The 20,658-nt window shown below is 42.8% G+C and overlaps 2 protein-coding genes across 5 annotated transcripts; both read right to left on the bottom strand.

The window, feature by feature from the left end:
* Nucleotides 1-3,444: 3,444 nt before the first annotated feature.
* On the bottom strand, nucleotides 3,445-6,006 carry LOC127294050 (cysteine-rich receptor-like protein kinase 29). Its single transcript, XM_051323796.2, has 7 exons — nucleotides 5,795-6,006; nucleotides 5,455-5,585; nucleotides 5,073-5,334; nucleotides 4,708-4,930; nucleotides 4,455-4,605; nucleotides 4,156-4,347; nucleotides 3,445-3,745 (listed from the first exon to the last, which is right to left on the bottom strand). The coding sequence occupies exons 2-6, from the start codon at nucleotides 5,581-5,583 to the stop codon at nucleotides 4,162-4,164; spliced, it is 951 nt and encodes a 316-aa protein (XP_051179756.1). The 5' UTR covers nucleotides 5,584-5,585; nucleotides 5,795-6,006; the 3' UTR covers nucleotides 3,445-3,745; nucleotides 4,156-4,161.
* A 996-nt stretch (nucleotides 6,007-7,002) lies between these two features.
* On the bottom strand, nucleotides 7,003-19,014 carry LOC127294047 (disease resistance protein RGA4). Of its 4 annotated transcripts, none has more exons than XR_007846343.2 (5): nucleotides 17,826-19,014; nucleotides 15,916-16,569; nucleotides 13,549-15,380; nucleotides 9,166-9,331; nucleotides 7,003-7,233 (listed from the first exon to the last, which is right to left on the bottom strand). XR_007846343.2 is itself a non-coding variant. In XM_051323794.2 (3 exons), exons 1-3 carry the CDS (start codon nucleotides 18,888-18,890, stop codon nucleotides 13,584-13,586), a joined length of 3,516 nt encoding a protein of 1,171 aa, XP_051179754.1. In that variant the 5' UTR covers nucleotides 18,891-19,014; the 3' UTR covers nucleotides 13,419-13,583. The 4 variants fall into 4 exon arrangements, 1 of the variants encoding a protein (XP_051179754.1); XR_007846341.2 differs by having other exon boundaries at nucleotides 9,166-9,335; nucleotides 17,826-19,013; XR_007846342.2 differs by lacking the exon at nucleotides 7,003-7,233 and adding an exon at nucleotides 8,699-9,072 and having other exon boundaries at nucleotides 9,166-9,335; nucleotides 17,826-19,013.
* Between the last annotated feature and the right edge of the window lie 1,644 nt (nucleotides 19,015-20,658).

Consider the following 20,658-nt stretch of genomic DNA (forward strand, 5'->3'; position numbering starts at 1 on the left):
TCCATTCCTCCTCTCCAACCAAACTCTGAAATTGCTTTGGAACGGTTCCATTTCATTTCATCTCGTTCGAGAATCAAACACACCCTTACGAAATGCAGCCTAGCATGACAGGAATGTCTCTGCCGTAGTATGATGTTGTTTCTTGCCCGAATCCCTGGTCCAGAGCCCAAGAGCCAGAACTTTGTAGGAATTCAAGGGCGTTTTGCTACCATCATTATAGAGGATGCAACAATAAATCATCTTCCCTTCTTAGTTTGGAAACAAAACGTACAGTGTCACAATTTTTTTTCATAAAGAGAATATATTAATATCAGAAGATACTAATTACACCTAGCTTTTGCAACAACGCAACACCTTATGCCAGTACGAATGCACATAGGTAAAAAAGAGAAAAGTAAACTAAGAAACAAAAGTCACGCTATAGTGTCCCAGACCTAGCAACAGCAATACATCGACCACCAGGACAACACCTGAAATACATACTCCCAAAACCAACGCCTCCAAAACTTAGGTTTTCACCTTCAAGATAGTCCCCACTCTCAAAACGATGCCTCCAACAAGGTCATTACCAGGCACAACCAATTAAGGCTAGACCTTAGGTTTTCACCCTGAAAGGTATGACTCTGAACTTCATCTGTGATGCCGCTCCCACTATCATACCACTGCTGCAAAGCCCGGACACCAAGCAAGCCCCTCAACATCGCGAAGACTTGAACCTCCCTTAGCTAGTCCTTCAGTCTAGCCTTCATGATATTCTCTTCTTCTGGCTTCACCATGGACCAAATCACTTGATATCAACACAGAGAAGAGCTTCGCGTCGCTCCCTCCAGAATCAAACGGTCGGAATAAAAGCATGGGTGCGCGCGACCAAATACCACCCAATCCAGCAAACTCCAGGGAAAAGATGCACTGTTCCATTCGCCGGTGGAGCCTTCCGGAACTCATCACTCCGGCTAGATGAAGAAGGATCGACATCCAAAAGGTCTTCATCTTGGCGCGTGAGAAACCCTAGGATCGCCGCCTTTATGCAGGCCGAGCCCCCACGCAAACGGCCATCCTCGCCGCCCGTCACACCGAAGATTCTGCAGGACGAACGACCCTGGGGATGCGGGGGCCAGCAGGCTACACTGCAACCCCCGACAGCCGCGAAACCGCAGTCAGCCCTAGCCCACATAAGGCCCTAGCCGCACCGCCGCCGGCTGCAACCGTGGACGCCACCGGAAGCAACTACCGAGGGCCGCCGTTGCCGTAGCGCCGCCTCTGCATCCCTCCAACAGCTGATCCACCGCCCTCCGCCCCTCCGCGCCGCCACAGGAAGGTAGGCCTAGGTGGGGGGCCTAGACCCGTGAAGAGCCATCACCGTCCGGCGAGCAGCCGCCGCCGCCCGGTCGGGGATGCCGCCCCAACCTCCGCCCATGACCAAGCCACCGAAGCTGCCAGGGACCGCCGCCACCGAGGCAGACGCCGGCGGTAGCGGCTGGAGGGAGGATGCTCGAGGGAGGGGGGAGCGGTGGTCGGGTCTGGCCCCCCGGCGACGCCCTGGGGAACGCCACGGGAACGAGAGTCACAATTATAAGAAAAAGCCATATGTTTGGATGCTCTATCTTGATGCTGCAGCAGAAGAAATGCATTTTTTGTTGTGTTCAGGTGCGAAATACTACCTGGATATTATAATAGCAAAAATTCCAAACTCTTTTACTCTGCAAGCATAAAACTACGACCGCACGAACCCAGCCTCGCACGAACCCAGCCGCACCCTCCCGCCACCGCTGCTGGTAGCACCACCGGGCAAAGCCCGCGTGGTGTGGCGGTGGTGGCAGTCATCCTGCTGCTGCGTGGGGCGGCGCCGGCCAAGACCTCTCTCGACGCTGGTGGCGGATGTTGGGGATGGTTGCGACCTGATCTGCGATGCAGATCTCGTCCGGGTCGATCCAGTTCTAGAGCAACGGCACGCCGGGGGTGGCTGGTGGCAATGGACAGTAGGTGGCGGCCAGGTCTTCGATCTGTGCCGCAGATCCTGTTGCATCTCCCCGCCTCCTGACGGCGCTAGGTGGTGCTCCTGGGCCTCTCCCGAGGCTCGAGGACGCCTAGGGCAGCAACCTAGGTATGATGGCGGAAGCGGGCCTCTTCTTCGCCGGAGATGGTTGGCCAGAGGATGGTGTGGTGGGTCTAACGATCCATCACCGAGTCCCGGAGGCTTGGCGGAAGGCATGGTAGCCGGCGATGGCTGAGCCATGACTGTGGTCACGGCGGGTTGGTGGCATGTTAACGCATGGCCATCCTGGTTTCACCGATGGAGGGTTGGCCGGCTGCAAGGCGTTGCCCATTTGCTTGGTGTCGTTGCTTTGCCTCGATCGGCCTGGGATGGTTGTGGCATTGGGGCCCAACCTGAATAAAGGTGGCGATCCTATGGTTCTCTCTTGTGTGAAGATAAAGACCTCCGGAGGCATGTCCGTCTTGATCTGGCCGAAGTGATGAGTTCCGAAAGGCTCCGCCAGCGAATGTAACAGTGCACCTTATGCCTGGAGTTTGCTGGATCGGGTGGTATTCGGTCGTGCGCAACCATGCTTTTATTCTGACCGTTTGGTTTTGGAGGGAGCGACGCGAAACACTCTTCTGTGTTGTCATCAAATGACTTTGATCCATGGTGAAGTCAGAAGAAGAGAATATTATGAAGGTTGGATTGGAGGACTAGCTAAGGAATGTTCAATTCTCTACGCTGTTGAGAGACTTTCTTGGTGTTCCGGGCTTCGCACTGGTATGTATGTGAGGGCGGCAACACAGGTGAAGTTCAGAGTCCTACTTTTCAGGGTGAAAATCGAAGGTCTGGCCTTAATTGGTTGTGCCTGTCAATGACCATGTTGAATGCATTGTTTTGAGAGTGAAGACTATCTTCAGGATGAAAACCTAAGATCTTTGATAGGGCGCTGACGACGCTGGTGCACTGTTCTTTTTTCTTGGAGGCGTCGCTTTTGGAGAGTCTGAAATTCAGGTGTTATCTTGGTGGTGTTAGCATTGCTGTTGCTAGGTGCTAAAATACTGTAGCAGAGCTTTTTTTTTAGTTTTCTCTTTCTCTTTCTTTTTAGCTGTGTGCCTGTGTGCATTCGTACTGCCATTAGGGCATGTCGTTGTTGCAAAGGCTGGATGTAATTAGTATTAATATATTTCCTTTATCGGAAAAAATAAAACTGCGACCGCTGAAGACCTCGGGTTCATCGTATCATGTGGATCAGGCAAAAAGTGCAACTGGCAACGAAACACATCCAAATGGTCTACTCTCACTCCAGCCCTGCATACCCCTGTAATCACGAGATTTGTATACGAGATACTGGTGTTTTGCCATCACGTATGAAAAAAAAATCAGGTGGAGGGTTTTCTCCCTCCCCAGTGAAAAATTCAAAAATACAGTGCACCAAAATTTCACTAAACAAAGACAGAGTGTCATTTGTGAGAAATCATTAGTACCACCAACTTCATAAAACGAATCCTGGTTGGAGAGGATTGACTCCTGGAGGAACAACACTGTATTTGGAGTCCAAAATATCCGACAACAGAGCAAAGATACGGGGAGTAGCAGTTACAATAAGAAATGGAATTTAAGTAGTTCCACAATGGCGTGACATCAAAGCACATAATTTTCGAAGTAAATTCATTCTAGCATTAATATAGCATGTTCATTCGGTGGTGCACATCTGCCCTGAAAAGAAGTCCCCCAGTTTCATGTTCGCCTGGAACTGGTGGAGATCTGAAATTTTGTAGAGTATATGTTACGATACAAGCTTAAATGCAGCATAAACTAAATATTAACATAGTAAAAAACATAATAACAATGAAAAATCTGCACAATAAGTAAACTGTGGGTGGTAAAAAATAAATAAAAGGCAGTCAGTTCAGCAAATGTGATCCTGTAGGTGCCAGTAGTGAACAATCTTAATCCAAGAATTTTGGGATTAAAATAAGAGAAAAATGCATTCTCTTGCAAGCCTGATAGAACTTAATTCAATAGACTGGCCATGCCATGCAGATAGTTGGCATGCCATCAGGTAAATTCGCAAGAAAAGTGAGTGAATAATTTACTTCGCACTTCCATTAAACTAAGTTATCTTAAATTCTAAATACAGAGCCTCTGATTCAGTCCAAGAGTAGTTTTCGAACCTGCTTTCACATTCTATTTGCACAACGTCCGTTGAGCCTCTCAACAATATTTTCAACAGAAGGTCTCTTCTTTCGATCAATCTGCACACACTCTAGACCAATTTCAATGCATACTCTGACTTCATGGAGATCATTTGCATTAAACTTTGGGAACATTGATGCTATGTAGTCGTATGTCCAAGTTTGACGTACCTACGTAAAGAAATTCGTACTGTTATCTTGGTGATAATAGTAACATAAAATCTAACATAAGCTTCTAGATTCCAACAATCAAATCATCAGCTAATGTTTATTCTTACTTTTTCAATGAAGTCCCTCGCTGACGGTTCATTTTGTTTGGGTTGATTCTTCTCGCCGGTTGTGGTCTCGATGATTAGTAGGCCTAAACTATATATATCGGACTGGGTGGAGATTTCACCTCTATATAGGTATTCTGGAGCTATGTATCCGCTGCATAAACATTAAGTAGTTTAAGAAGCATTACTACAAGGTGAAAATGCAATTTACTCTACTACAAAGGACAAACTATTATCACAATTAGGGTGAGCTTACTATGATCCAACAACATTCTGTGTATTTGCCCGTGTTTGCTCTTGGCCAAAGAGCCTAGAAAGACCGAAGTCTGCAATTTTTGGCGTCATATTATGGTCCAACAATATATTCTCAGGCTTCAGATCCATATGGATAATAGGAATCCTATGAAGGAAGAGTAAACCATTACAGATCCCCTTAATTATTTTGAAGCGCGTGCACCACTCCATGTTAGTGCGTCCGTCTGAAGAAGTTCAAGAGCAAGTTATTTCAGTATTTACCAGTAGTTGGAGGAAGAAATAGGTGCACCAGGATTCACACTCAAAGCATTGTAAACATTAGGTAAAAAAAACTAAAGTAGAAATGCATCTCTCGTTGTCACATACCAAAAAGGTTCTTCTGAAGGCTTCCCTCAGGTAAATATTCGTAGCAGAGCAAACTTTCAAAAACATCTGCAACAATATATCTCCCATTGTTCTGTACCACTTTCTTTTGTCCTTCATGGCAGTACCCAACCAACCTGACTATATTTTCATTGCGGAGAGCCATCATGTTCTGAACCTCGTTGGTAAATGCTTTGTCGCGTGCGAGCGGCGCATTTTCCGCAAGTTTCTTCACAGCAATCGGTTCCTCATCTGGCATAATTCCCTGTTCAAGCTCACAGAGACGTTCTCAGCAACTATTTGGATTTCTTTCGGCAACTTCCTTAAAAGCAGTCTATTTGCACACAAAAAAAAAAGAACAGAAAACGTTAAGGGGTGAACCTACCTTATAAACTGTGCCAAATCCACCTGTACCGATAATACGTTCCGCTGAGAACTGATCTGTGATAGTCCTCAAGAAGTCTAACGGTAGGTCCTGTGGTAATTGTTTTAGAACGGTCTCCCTAGTGGCCATTTCTGATGATATAAGAAGTTATGAATGTGAGATGCTGCAAGATATGGATTCAACAGAGGAATTGAAGAACAATAAAATCTTACTTTCAGAGAATAAAAAAGCACGCACAAAGATCTGAGCATGTTTTTAAACAAAGACACAACAATGGTTGTGCTACGAGTACCAACATCGTCTCAGAATAACGAGCTTCTTGATACAAAAAAACACTAACCTTGAGAAGATCGAACACTTGAGATAGCCTAGAAGCTGGTAAGCTGAGAAGAGGAGAACGAAATGGGGCCGAGGCTTGTGAAATGAATGTTTTCCTTGCTAGCTGAAGGTGCATATAAAACAACCAACCGAGATGTGGATCTATCGAATGTGGAAGGATCGTGGAAGCAGCAGTAAGTTGACCTCAGATCCCCTCAGGTCTTTCTGCAAAAACACGGTCGTTGGGAATGATGCAGAAAGACTTGGGTACCCAGGTCGCTACCGCGTGCCTTGCGAGCTGATGACGCGTTAGCGCGTCTCCGTTACTAGTCAGGCCAGGGACAATAGCATAAACGCAGATTCTAAACAGCACATGTGGGCACACCGTTCCGGGTTTTTTTTAAAGAAGGTTGAGACCTGACAGTAGCATAAATGCACATAACTTATATTTATATTTTATTTAATAAAGATCTCACAAGAATATAGATCAAAAAAAGTCACAGCGAATGCGCAACAACTACAAACCTGACAATGAAGGAAGGTCATGCCATCAGAGTCTTATATACCCTAAAAACACAAACAACACATAACTAGCTACTTATCTAGATACCGGAGCATCACGATTCGCTCTATGACGAAAAGGAAGAACACATCTGATCCAATGGGCCTTTGGTGAACACCTCATGCGCACACTCTAGAAGTCATCATCGCCGTCAAATCACTGAGCCATGTTCGCGGTAGAGATACGCAATGTACATGCCAGGTACCTCCGCTGCAACTGAGGAAGCTTGGTTTTCATTATCGCAACATTTTGTTTGCAGCTCCGTTTCCACGGATGAATCAGTTTCACAAGCTGATTTAGCACGCTCCCCCAGGCCCTGTTCGGCAGAGGAGTTTTGGCAAGGTTTTTTGTGTATTATCCCGGCCCAGATGAAAACACCAGAAACCACGCGTTTGCTGTTCGGCAGACCGGTTTTTGGTGGGCTCAGCCCCATCAATCTCCGAAAAAACACCTCGGAACACGTCAGGTCTGGCCTTGTTTACTCCTAGGGTATTTCCACCCCCTAGGGGTTTGGGGATGAGAGGGGATTGGATGAAACCCTCCTTTCATCCAATCCCCACTTCCCCCTAATTTCCCCGTATTTCCCCTCATTTCCCACACCCTCCCCCATAGCCTCTAGTTACTTTGTTTTTGAAGATGAGAGAGGATATGAGAGAACTGAGATCAGATAATAAAAACTCAATCTTTGCATTCCAGATCATAACATAAACCCAGTGTCATGAAATTTTGTCAAACAAATTTTCTCGAACAAGAACACACATATAAATAAATGCTCGACCCAACAGATGAGCAACCGCCGCCATAAACTCAGTGTCATGCAGTATGAAGAACATTAGAAGTCATGGCGTGCTCGTCGCCGAACGCCGGAAACCATGCCGCCGCTACCAGAGGACCTTCAGCTAGAAATACACGCAGATGTAAAATTTAGTATGTATAGTTACTGCAACTGAGGAGCATACTTATAATTTAACTAAGCCCGTCCTTAAAGACTAAGTTAAATGCATACAACACTGGAGTTCAGATTCATATATGGCTAGATAGGCATACTTCATCAAGGTTAAGTATGTTACAGGTAAGTGTCAACCCACCAATGATTACATTACAGAAACTGCACAATATGATCCGATAATGCGAACATCAGTAGCATATCACCTAGCTCTAGGCCGGCACCATCCATGACTAAATATATAAGCCATGTACTTAAACAAATGAACTCAACAGCACTTATTAATATTAACCAGAAAAAATAAAAGGAACATATTGAATAATCCAACCTGACATAGCAAAATAAAATCTGCTAGGAATGCAAAAAAAAGATCTGCTAGGAATGCAGACACCATAGATCGTTAACAAAATCTGTAGGTCACCGTCTACCAAAATCTTAATTGCATGCATGGAATAGCGTTATGATGAGGAGTAAATAAAATATATTAAGCCTCTGGTTTGATACTTGCTCACGAAATGAAATAAATAACATTTAAACTGAGGTCACTGCTGTTAGAATACATGTACGGCTGAGATTAGACTAGGTTTAGATCATCTTGTACTCCAAGTCTATCTCCCCCTTGTACCTCTGTATATACCCCCAAAGGGTCATGGAATACAACACACAAGAATTAGGATTCTACAAATTCAATATGGTATCAGAGCCAAGAGGTCTAAAATAGCCTAGACGTGAGGGGAGTGTTGAATATAAATATATTGTCTAGTCTCTTTTCATCAGTTCGGACTTTTGGTTCAATTGGCTAGTGCAGCAATCTTTCATGGTATCAGGGCCAAGAGGTTTCAAGTTCAAGACCTTGCTCACGCAGTTTTAAAAACAAAAGAAAAAAAATTCTGCGGCCCGCACCGAACCCACTCTAAGGACTAAAATAGCCTAGGTGTAAGGGGGAGTGTTAAATATAAATACACTGCCTAGTCTCTTTTCATCAGTTCGGACTTTCGGTTTAATTGGCTAGTGCAACAATTTTTCATGGTATCAGAGCCAAGAGATCTAAAGTTCAATACCCTGCTCATGCAGTTTTAAAAACAAAAAGAAAAAAGATTCTGCGGCCCACACCGAATCCACGCTAAGGACTAAAATAGCCTAGACGTGAGGGGGAGTGTTGAATATAAATACACTGCCTAGTCTCTTTTCCATCAGTTCGGACTTTTGGTTCAATTGGCTAGTGCAGTAATCTTTCATGGATCCTGCTCACGCAGTTTTAAAAACAAAAGAAAAAAGATTATGCGGCCCGCACCGGCACCGAACCCACGCTAATGACTAAAATAGCCTAGACGTGAGGGGGGGTGTTGAATATAAATACACTGCTTAGTCTCTTTCCATCAGTTCGGACTTTTGGTTCAATTGGCTAGTGCAGCAATCTTTCAAGTGCTGCATAAATATTCATTTAAAATTAGTTCCAGATGCAGAGCATTGGTGCATTACTATTCAGGATTCATGTGCATTTTTAGAATATCGACACGATATGCAGGCTTGAGACAAAATACTCTAATAATCAGAGAACTCACATTAGCAGGATTAGTAACTCTTTTTTTACAGATAAGAATGGACCAAACCAAATTGCTAATACAATTCTAATTTGCTAACAATGCTCATCTAAGATGCATGCCAATTATCATGTCAAAGAAGAAAATAGAAATGCAGGTACCTCAAGGTAACTCTTTTTCATGTATTTTTCCTTTAGAAATATATGCACTGAGATAATATTTATTGCATCACATCAGCAATTTATAATCTTGCAAGGCAAAGCCACGAGGAAAGTAACTCAAATTCTTGTTTCTCTAATATGCAAAAAACTAGACAATTAATTAATGGTACAAGCACATACCTCAAGTCAACTCTTGCAGCTCACCCCTGAGCCACATGATAGCTAGATTGCATGGTTTCACATCAAGTACAAGCAGTAAATATGATTCATACCAAAAACAGGAGTTCTCACAAGATCCCAAGATGGAGGCTGTTGATCCAATCCAACAATGCCAAGGTGCAGGTATCTATCTGAAAAAGAAGAAGCTACTTAATCAAAAGTCTAAAGGACCCTATAAGGATGTATCTTAAGATGCCTTTTTCTACTGCAGAATTTTCCTAGTAAATAACAGTAATAGGATGGAATTACTAGGAATAGGCCTACTATTGCTGCCTAGTAAATAACAGCTTCAGACTTGGCATCAGGACCTCAGGACTATTTTTGTAACCACTGGTGGGTAACAACTAACAAGACTGAATCATAACAACTTGTGCCATAGCATACTGTGCCATACTATATATAATATAGGCTGCATTTGATAATTCATAGATGATTATTCAGAAAGTAATTAATACAGTATATTTTTAAATATAGGATGTATCTGAAGCTGTTACAGAAATAGTAGGCCTATTCCTAGTATCTGAAGCTGAGGGTTCTGATACTCAGAAAGTAATTAGCAAAGCTGCAGAACGAAGCTAAGCCAGGATAAGAGGAGATGCAAAAGCTCTCGGCCATACAGTGAAAGCTAGATTAACTTCCAATAACAACAGTCACGCTTAAACATGGTACTACAAAGTTCAAACTAGAAGTTGCTTAGCTAAAACATGTACACGTACAAAGATTGACAGAAACAGTCGGAGGGCCATGCATACATAGGCTGCCGAGCAACATCTCTTATTTTCAACTCTAGCTATAATCTAATAAAAGTAAACTAACAAGTAGCTTGTGACACAAAAAAAAAAACATTCGTGTAAACCATGTGTGCTCTACTGTTCTTTGATTGGTTTCAGCAAATAAGATGTACTACTAGTCCTCACTGGAAATCACCAGAAGGATCGATTGTACATCCGCATCCAATATATCCGTTTCCTGGAGAGTGCTAAAACTTAAGCAGACGGACCAAAATCTGCAAGCACGTGTCACTAGAGGCCATGCGTACTACACTACTAGTCTCAAGCATAGTTATGTTGCTTTCATCTACGAATTTCTTGTTTTAGCCGACCAGAAAGGAAGCATAGATCAGATTTCTGTTGAAGGGGAAAACTTTGCTGCTCTATGCTTTGAAATGTTTCCGTCATTTTTTTTTATCAATGTGTATCTGATGAATATGAATCTACCAAAATTATGAAGTTACGAAGCATTTGAGAACATTAGTATTTCTATATATAATACCTCAAAGTTTCTATCTGAATCTGATGGAACCGTGATCTTTCTTTGCATCAATAAATATAGGAAAGCCGGACAACTATATTGAAAGCCTTGATGCTTTAGTTCTATAAGGAAACTCGATACTTTAGATTATGTTTGCTGCCTTCAGCTTACACAACATATGCTGGTGTCGCATTTATAGGGTTTTTATCACACATATATGATGAGATGTGCATCTTACACGGAAGTAGTACTTGGTAACATGACTCTAGTTGCATTAAGATGCTCTTATTTTTTAAGGTAACATGATTTTAGTAACATGACTTTCTCTGTAACGGTAGCCAGTAGTAACATAATAGAGTAGCGCTGCCAACAGCGGCTTATCCAGTGTGTCTGATCTTCCAGCTCCCAAGATGTTCAGTTTGTCATTCTACATGTGATGGATATGAGTTGATCCTACTATTCAGATTTATACAGCTTATGATATCTAAATTCTAAACTATGGCCTTATTATGTTTATGATACTTTTTTCCCTAACAAGCATCTTAATCTTGATGTGGCATATGCAGTCAAGTCTTTGTCGTTCTTTTAACAATCTACTTCTTTTCTTGTTTTAGGAGGTTGAGGCTGCTGGCACGGCATGGTAGAAGACCATGATCTCCGGCATTGACTACATTGAATTTAATGTCTTCTTAGTGTGTCTCGGTGTGTTGGGGTAGTTAGAGCATCTCCCACACCGGTACCCCCACCGAGCCCCATAAAAAGCCCCAAACTCTAGAAATTCGACGTGGAGTTGTTGTTGAAGAGACGCCGGCGACCCCGATCGAAGCCCTTCGCATAGGGATCCTTTTGGGCGCGCCGACACTTTTATGGGGCTCCAGAACATGCGGAAGCGTTTTGGGGAGTGTCGGTGTGGGCGCTTTCTCTCACTAGGATCCCAATAGAGCTATTGGGAGCGCCGGTGGAGATGCTCTTAGCTAAATTATGTTTGTAGTTCATGTTCAATGTGATGTTTCTGTTGCCCACAAATCTTGGTGCATTGTTTTTCGATTATGGTATCAGGAAATAATTGATTGAACTAGAATACATCTGTCAAATTGGTGGTTGTAACTAGTACTCCCTCCGGTCTCTTTTAATTAACTCGGATTTAGCACAACTTTGTACTAAATCTGAGTCAATTAAATAGGACCGGAGGATTATGTCCGATCAGTAGCTCATGGAATTTTATGATAAAAATTATTCTCTTTTGGATGTTGGAAATTGTTACATAATGATTTTGTAACATTTTTGTTCATGTGATATAAAAATTATATCTTTTATAAGATCTGTTGATTTGCCTTGATGCTTCACAATGACGTTTAAAATCTGAGTTAAAAACCTGACTACCAAATGGCGTTTTAAAGAGAGAGGTTTGTTATCTCAAAAAAAAAAGAGAGAGAAGTTTGTAGGGGGTTAGGATGAAAGTGGTTTTGAGAAGATTGGGTGAGTGGAGCTCCATCTGCATTTTATCATGCCTGACAATACATCAGATTCCACCTCATCGAGGGCGTCCACCCACCATCTCCATCCACATACCCACCACGTAAACATCTCCAGTTAAATCCCTTCATTACTTGGAAGAAATATTTAAGTTCTAACTCTCTCTCTCAGGTTTTTGCTAATCCAACTGACTCACCTTTTTGGAAGGGACTTATGAAAGTAAAGGATGAATTTTTTAAACGCGGTTCGTTTCAAATAGGTAATGGCCAGAGTACTAGATTTTGGGAGGATATTTGGCTAGGACAAAGGTCTTTGGCTAGTGAATACCCATCTTTATATAACATAGTGAACCACAGGAACTGTTGAGAATGTGTTATCAGCCTCACCGCTTAATATCGGCTTTAGAAGAACCCTGAATGATTATAAATGGGAAAGATGGACTCATTTGTTAAATAGATTAATCATGGTACAACTCTCGGATAGCGAAGATACTTTCAAATGGAGCCTCACGTCCTCTGGTATTTATACGGTTAAATCCATGTATATTGATTTGCTTAATGATAACTCTGTTTTTCTTAATAAATACATCTGGAAGATGAAGGTACCTTTGAAGATTAGGATTTTTATGTGGTTTCTTCAGAAAAAGGTTATACTCACGAAGGATAATTTAGCCAAACGTAATTGGCAGGGGGATGTGAGATGTTGTTTTTGTGATCATGAGGAGAATATACAACACTTGTTTTTAACTTGTCCGTTCACCCGTATGATATGGAGAATTATTTACATGACTTTCAATATAACTCCCCCTTTAAACATTACAAATTTGTTTGGGAAATGGTTGAATGGGGTGCCCAAAATAGAAAAAGCTCATATTAGAGTGGGTGTATGTGCTGTTTTATGGGCGATTTGGAAAGTTCGGAATGATTGCATCTTTAACAAAAAAGAGTTTCCCATCATTTTTGCAGGTCATTCCTTTAGCTACACACTTGATCCATATGTGGTCCTATCTACAGTCAGAGGACGTGCGACTGGATATGGATATTGGGTGCAACCGCCTGGTTATGGTTGCACGGGATTTCTACAACCGGTGCGGATGGTCTGCTGATAGGCGTTTGGAATGCTGATGCAAAGAAGCTTCATGTTGCTATTCTTTTTTAGATGGCTCATTTTTGTTGAGACCCTTTGTGATCCGTGATTTGTAATAAGTCTTTAGTCGTTCGTGTGTACAACTGAATTTGTTTTATATCTTAATAAAGCGGCCGTATGCATCATTTTGATGCAGAGGCTGGGGAAACCCATTTCGAAAAGAAAAACTTGGAAGATAAATCAGGTACTCGCTAAGATCCAATTAAATTGACACGGACTTGTGAAGAGCATGCAGTACAGATAGTTGTTACCCTTTGATTAAAATGGATCAGAGGTAGTATGTTTTTTTACTTCTTCTCCAGAAGATGCAAAACCAACGTACTCACAGGACTTTCCTGACAGATTATGAAGCTCGGCGTTCATTCGCATGATACATGACAATTACACAGCAAAGTTGAACTTTACATTGGACAACAGGATTGAGTGATAGGCTAAAAAAGAAGTAAAAAAGAAACGAACAGGGACAATTACCATTCAGAGATCAGTATCCATCAGGACGAACGTGGCTATGCCTCCAGCTTCAGAGTCAGTTTCTTTGGATGACCGTTGAGTTGGGTCCGCAGCTCTTCCTTCAGTTCGTCGTCACAGCAACCCTTAAGCAAGACTACCTTGAGTTCAGTTAGATTATCCAGGCCGGAGAACTTCACTGAAGACCCACTGCAGCAGTGAGCCTTCAGCAGCTCAAGACTTTTCATTGTTTTTTCTCCAAAAGTAACATCTAAGCTGGAGCAGGAAGCAATCTCGAGGACCTTGACCTTTTCATAAGTGGGCAACTCAAGGCCACTTCCAGTATCTGTGATAAAAAAACCGAGCTGACTATCTTGCAGCAGCTTGATACGAAGAGTGCATAATTTGGGTAGACTCCCGATGAGCCTTTTGTCAGTCTCTGTCAATGTGGTCATTTCCAGATCCAATTTTGTCAGCTTTTTAAGCTCGCTGACCTCCAAAACTGGCAACTTCTCTACAGGCCCATGCAGTTTCAGACTCTGCAGTGTCTTCAAAGGCAATTTGATGCCAGACAAGCAACCTTCACTGTCATTGTCCAGCTGCACCGATAAGGATTCCAAATGGACATGACCTGAGATTGCAGAGGAAAACTTCTTGCTATTTCTCATGTTGATACCAGACACTCCGAGCTTGCGCAATTGGGTCAGATCTTCGAGCTCTTTAAGGATGGCCTTCCCCCCTGATGCACCGACGTTGACAACACCAAGCGTGTGCAACGCTGTCAGTTTGTCAATCCCTCCAGGCACCACAACACCAACTTGGCCACGAGATCCGCAGAATTTGGGCACTGAAAGACATGGTGTTAATGATTCCTCTGCCTGGACGGAGGTGCCGGCACGGATATACTGCAATTTTTGCAGCTTGGTGATGTTCCCTGGCAGTTTCATAATGGAGGTGCGTTTGATATCGAGAGTCTGGAGTTGCTGCAGATGACCAAACGGGGTTGGCAAACGGTGGATCTCACCACATCCGCGCAGTGAGAGGAACTTGAGACGACGGAGTTGCTTCAACATCTGCTCGAGATCCGCATCCTTTATGCCTGATGCGTCCTCTAGATCAAGCACCCTGAGCAGCTTCATGCTTTCGGAGATGAAGAATTGTTTCCACTCCCCAAATACCGTTAATGACCGTAGCCTCGAGAAGTCCATGCTCTCAAACACAATCTTGTCCCTGTCCCAGCTATCCCTTATGATGAGGTGACGACCGGTTCGTTGGGTGGTCACGTTGCAGGAGCCCTCCAGCTCAAAGACAAGGTTCTCCTCCATCCGACGTGAGACAATGTATTCACGGATGAAGCCATTGACACGGCATGCGATCATCCTTGTGTCTCCCACTGGGGTGGTCACTAGCTGTGACGGTTCCTGTATTATGCTCAGATCCAGGAGCATGGAGAAGAACACCTCCCCATTTTGCTCTGCCGATTTGTCTTCACTATCCCGACAGTAGCCCTCCGCGACCCACCGCCTCACCACGCGTCTCCGCCGAATGCTGTGATCTCGGGGGAAAAGCGACATGTAGAATATGCAAGGCTTGAGGGAATCTGGGCAACTACGGAAGTAGGAATACATCCAACCGAATAGACCTTGTAGACTGTCGTACTCTGGGTTGGTTTCCAATGTATGCATGAATTTGCCATTGGTAGAATCCACTGTATCCATTAGTGTGACTGTCTTCTTGGCCAATACACCAGCTATGGCTACTATTACTTCTGGAAGCCCGCCACACTTGAGAATAAGCTCCTCTAGTGGCTCTTTTTTGAGATTCTTCAAGGTGGACGATGGCTTCATCCTTTCCACCTGTTCTCCAATCAATTTGAGAAATGAAAATTGTTAATATGGTAAAGACTGACTACATATTAGATTTTGATGTTTCACTTGCAAAATATAAAGTGAGCAGCAGACAAACATGATATATATACATGCATCAATTCAAGAAAGTAATGTGAAACCAAATGGTACAATTCATAAAAGTTCCAAAATTATACTTATATAATGGGGAAATGATAGGGAAACGGAAATGGACAGAAGGAAAAGTACATTACTGTTGCGACCAAAGGCATCATAACTTTAACAAAACCAACCAAAACTGATAAACATTTACGCAATAAGTTCAGAATAACGCCAATGTCTTCAAAACAGTCCACAACGAACTTCTATAGCAATACTTCCAATTTAGTAAATTTAAGATAGTAGTTGGTCTTATGTTATGTCTTGATCTCCTAAATGAAGGAGAAAGACGCTCATTGTTGCATGACAAGTTATCATTGTAAGAACATGCATGACCAAATAGAAGGAGCCGAAACAGAGAGAAGCGTCTTATGAGTAAACACACCTCCTGGTGGAAGAGATCAGAGGCTGCATCATCTTGAAGACCTTTGACATTAAACACAAGCTCTTCCTTATCCGCGCAACATGTGGCGATGCTTGAATCAGTCGTAATGACAATGATAATACTTTCAGAGGATCTAGACAACAAGGCACCTTTTATCAAGTCCCATTCTTCCTTGGACTGAAGATCGTCAATAACGACGAGGCAATGATGTTGTTCCAGAAGATCACGGCACTCTTGAATAGGGTTTTTGAACCTTATCGTTCCATGGTGAGCAGCCTCCTTGTCTTGAAGTGATTCCGAATGAAAATCCAAAAGTAAGCTCCTAGAGAAGTCCCTTAAATTGAAGGGATGGGATACATCCACCCAACCATATTTCACAAATAGATTAGTACGAATTCTGTCGCAGAAGAATTTTTTTAGAAGAGCTGACTTCCCGACACCAGCTATTCCCCATACAGATATAACCTGCAAAGAGGTAAATCGTGCCCTGGTTGTATATTCACGAAGCTCATTCATTTCTGACTCGCGTCCAATGATGGAGTTCTTTTTCATCCAGGCAGTAGCGGCATTATTTTTAGAGGTGAGAATTGTGGCAGGTCCCACTCCATGCTCAGCAGGTATCTCCTCATCTTTCTCTCTATCACCTTGGGAACCCTGAAAATAAGGGAGGAACCAAAGTAAAATTGACGAGCACAAGCAGGCCCCACAGAATAACACCTTAAATTGTAAGTAAATAACAAGAAATAAATAACATAAAGTTGTTAGCGGTCAAATTTGATCATTTCATTTGAAATCTGAAGGTGAACAAGTTAAGAAGAAACATGGAGTTCAAGGGAGAAATACGAAACCAAAAGGAAATTATTGTAGGTAAACAAGCGCACAGATGGGTGTGTAAGTCCAATAAACTTATTAGGAGCCTCTTAAAAGAAGTGAGAAGAGATGTTGATGGAATTGATTGCATCCTCTTCCACTCACTTTTCTTTCTTATTATCTTGCCTAACAATAGATTCATAGTTTCCGTGGGAAGAGCAGGAATTCAATGTCGCGTACACTACCTTGTTTCACCAGGAGGTTATCCACAATTTTTCCATTCTGTGCTACAGAAAGTCGTGGTAAATCCAGTGCCATTGGCTATTGATAGATTCACCAATTGCTAGTGGGATGCCCGTATTTCCAATGTCGATCTTTAATTTGTGGCTCTTTTTGTCAATAAATGGAAAAGTTTGTTCAGAAAGTTTATGCTCCCAACTGAAAGTTCATTTACTTATAGAGTTAGAAGAAGTGAATGGATATGGGTTGGAAGTTCAGGCTCTCTTATGAATTGGTCATTTGAAATGTTTGATTGCTAATGAATTACATTTGCCCTTTTAGTTTGAATCTAGTAACAACATGTATCAAGCTCAATGTGCGTCACAGACAGTTTAGAGGGTCAATTTTATGAAAAATAATCCATGTTTACATGATAAGCTCTAAAATATACTACACACTTTATCTAACTAAACAAGTACTGATTCATTCTCTCTTTTACTTGTTATCCTAGAATTCCAGTAGTAAACCTTGGAAGGTGATTCATATCAACAAAGTTTAAATATTCTTTCGTATGTGTGCATTTGTGACCATTAGTGTCAAAGACAATGATCTAAATCGAATGGGTTTTCCTAGACCTCACGTGAATGAGAATTAGCTTAATGCTCATTCCGATTTATAAGAAATATTCAGTTGTAACTGTAGTTCAAATGAAAAAAAAATCAGTTTAAAACAGATAAATAAACAGTTGTAACCAGTGTGCAACTGGGAAAAAATAATATGTAACTGACCATGACGAATCTCCTAGTCAACATCCAACAGCTAAACTGTAGAAATTAGGGCATTAACTTTGCTGAATGTAATGACGATGTTCTAGGCTTTACCTCTCTGAAGGCATAAACCGAGTGCTCAGCAGAGAACTGCTTCAGCTCCAATACTTGGTACGAATGTCCCACGCACAAGCTTGCTATCTCGAATTGCTGAGTGGACACGATGATCCAGCTTCCATTCTTCTTGTCAGGTAGAAAAGTCCTGATAGAATCCCACTCAGCCATGGTGGACAGGTTTTCCAAGACGATGAGATACCTCGCATCGTTGACTTGCCGCACAAACTCACTGAGAAAATCGCCTTGGGTGGCGTCCGACCTCGTCAGGACGCCTCTGAGTGCTTCTTCGTGTAATTCTATGCAAGAGTTTGCATAGAACTGTGCAGTCAATCCCCGGATGAACTCGTGGGGATTGAAAGGATGCGTTAGCTTCACCCACGCGCGGTGGGTGAAGTTCTGGCAGATCTCAGGGTCGTTGTACGCCTTCCTGATGATGGATGTCGTCCCGAGATCGCCGCCCGTCCCCCACACCGAGATCACCTGGAGCCCATCGTCCTTCTTGGGGATGAGCTGGGTGAGATCTCCGTGCTGCCGCCTGGCGATGTCCGTGGCCTCGACGAGCATGCTGAACGCCGCGGCGCCCATGGCGGCGCGCGCCGCCGCGGGTGGTTGCTGCTGCACGACGGCGGGCTTGGAGCCGGAGTCGCTGATGAGGCTGTAGCGCGCGTTCCTGGAGCTCACATCCTCGACTCGGGCCTTGAGCTGCCGTATCTCGGCGATGGCCTCGTCGAGCGGCTGCGTGGCCGCCGCGATGAAGGGCGGGAGCATGCGGCGCCACCACTGGGACTTCTTGTCGAGGTGGAGGACGAACTCGATGCAGTCCTCCACGTCGTAGGCGAGCTCCCGGATCTGCCGCACCCAGGTCCGCACCACGATGTTCCGCGTGCGCTCGTCGTCGGCGAGCTTCAGGAAGGACTGCATCATTTGGAACTCGCCGGTGATGAACACCAGGTCCCGCTGCGCGCTCTGCCGGAGCCTGGAGTCCTCCTCGATGGCCGACTGCGCCTTGGTCAGCGCCCCCTCCACCACCGATTTGGCCAGGCCGACCGCGAGGTCCGCCATTGCTGCTTGCTTAGCTTGTGGGGTGATTGATTGCTGTGTCCGTGTGGTCTGTATCTAGCAGAGCACCTTGGGATGGGATTCTTATGCTAGAGCAGCTACCAACAGCAAAGTTTTGGACTTTTGGTAATTGATTTTTTGAAAGAAGACTTGCTGGAGCTGTGTAATGCGTTGACTCGGAGTCGTCTAATCCTTCCAGACGGAGAGGGAATCTACCTTTCTACCCTCCAGAATTCCTATGATTTTTCTTTGTTTTAGAGAGGAACTAAGAGGTGGATGATGTATGGAGTTTTTAGTTCATGGTGAAAACCGTTACCTTAGTTGGTTGAACATGACAATGACCGTGTGGTGAACAATTCTTTCATAAAATTATGAAATAAATCTGAAATATAATTGAAATATAACTGAAACACGGATATTTTTGTGAAATAAACTGGAGTGACGCCAGCAGCGTCATCAGTTTCACTTTTTGTCACAATGTTTAACAATAGTTTTCATGTATCACTTTTATTTTATAAAAGTTTCACTTATATTTTAATTATTAGTTTTATATTAGATAAATATCAAAAGGCTCACCAATCTCAAAGCAGGAACTGAATGGTATGTAACACCGGTAGGTACCGTTGCCGGTGGTAAAATCGCTCTGTTCCGATGCGCTACCTTGTGGAAGGCATTGAAGGAGTTTCTCTTTTTTTTGAACATGCGTAGAAGGAGGTTCTCTGAGCTTCTCTTTTCGCATCTTTTATGACTAATTCTAGCAACAAACGAAGATGACCTGCTCTTTCAAAGAATCTTTTTTGCAAATCATGTGTTGTCTAGTGTAGTGGTTATCATCATCGGTCTACATCAATATTTTGCTTATTCTTTCTTTTAATAACTTGGATGTGCGCATTCTCGATGTTTCTACATGTTAGTAATAGCGAGTTGTTGTAGACCGGTTTACTTTGATATCTTCTCGATATTAATGTATTGCCCTTTTGCTGAAAAGGAGGGGGGTGATGTATAGAGTATAATTTTGGCATTTTCAAGCTAGTTTTTTTTTTGGGTTTTCTCCAAAACGGCTATTTTTTGGTCTTGTTGTTGAGTTTCATCATATTGTCATCAGTGTCTTCCTCTATATCAGTCCGCGTGATGAGGCAACAGTTGGATAGTCGAGGGGTGTGTCATTGGTCATGGTGGCCTAAGTTTCCCTTTTTTTTTTAATGAGCATCTCATTACTGCTATTCAAAATCTAAGAGTTAATCAAACTTGTGCATTTATACTCTTCTCTTATTGGCTGCCTAAAAGACCATTGAGACGCGATTCAGCTTCACGGTACAAGGATATTACTACTCCCGGTTTTAAAAAATAAGGCTTATTTTTTTCGAAAAGTCAAACTACTTAAAATTTGATTTAGTTTTTAGGAAAAAATTGTTAATATGTACAATCTAATCTTAACACCGTTAGATCCATCATGAAATATAATTTTATTTAATATCTACAAAATATCGTGCTTTTTGACTATTTTTATTTCTAAAAGTTTGGTTAGATTTTATTTTACTTAGCTTGACATTTTTTTTAAAAAAATAGGCTGTATTCTATGAAACAGAGGTAGTAGCTGTGAACACTTGTCACATACAAAAACAATAAAGCAAAGATTTATTTTCATTAGTCAAATGTTGAAGAACTAACTTTATAGCAAACAAGAAAAATTGGATGAATGGTAGACATCATGATCATTGAGGTAATCGACAAGGCCAACGACAATAAGTGGAACAACCTACCACTAAAA

The sequence above is a fragment of the Lolium perenne genome, chromosome 4, assembly GCF_019359855.2.
Source record: "Lolium perenne isolate Kyuss_39 chromosome 4, Kyuss_2.0, whole genome shotgun sequence".
Classification (NCBI taxonomy): Eukaryota; Viridiplantae; Streptophyta; class Magnoliopsida; order Poales; family Poaceae; genus Lolium; species Lolium perenne.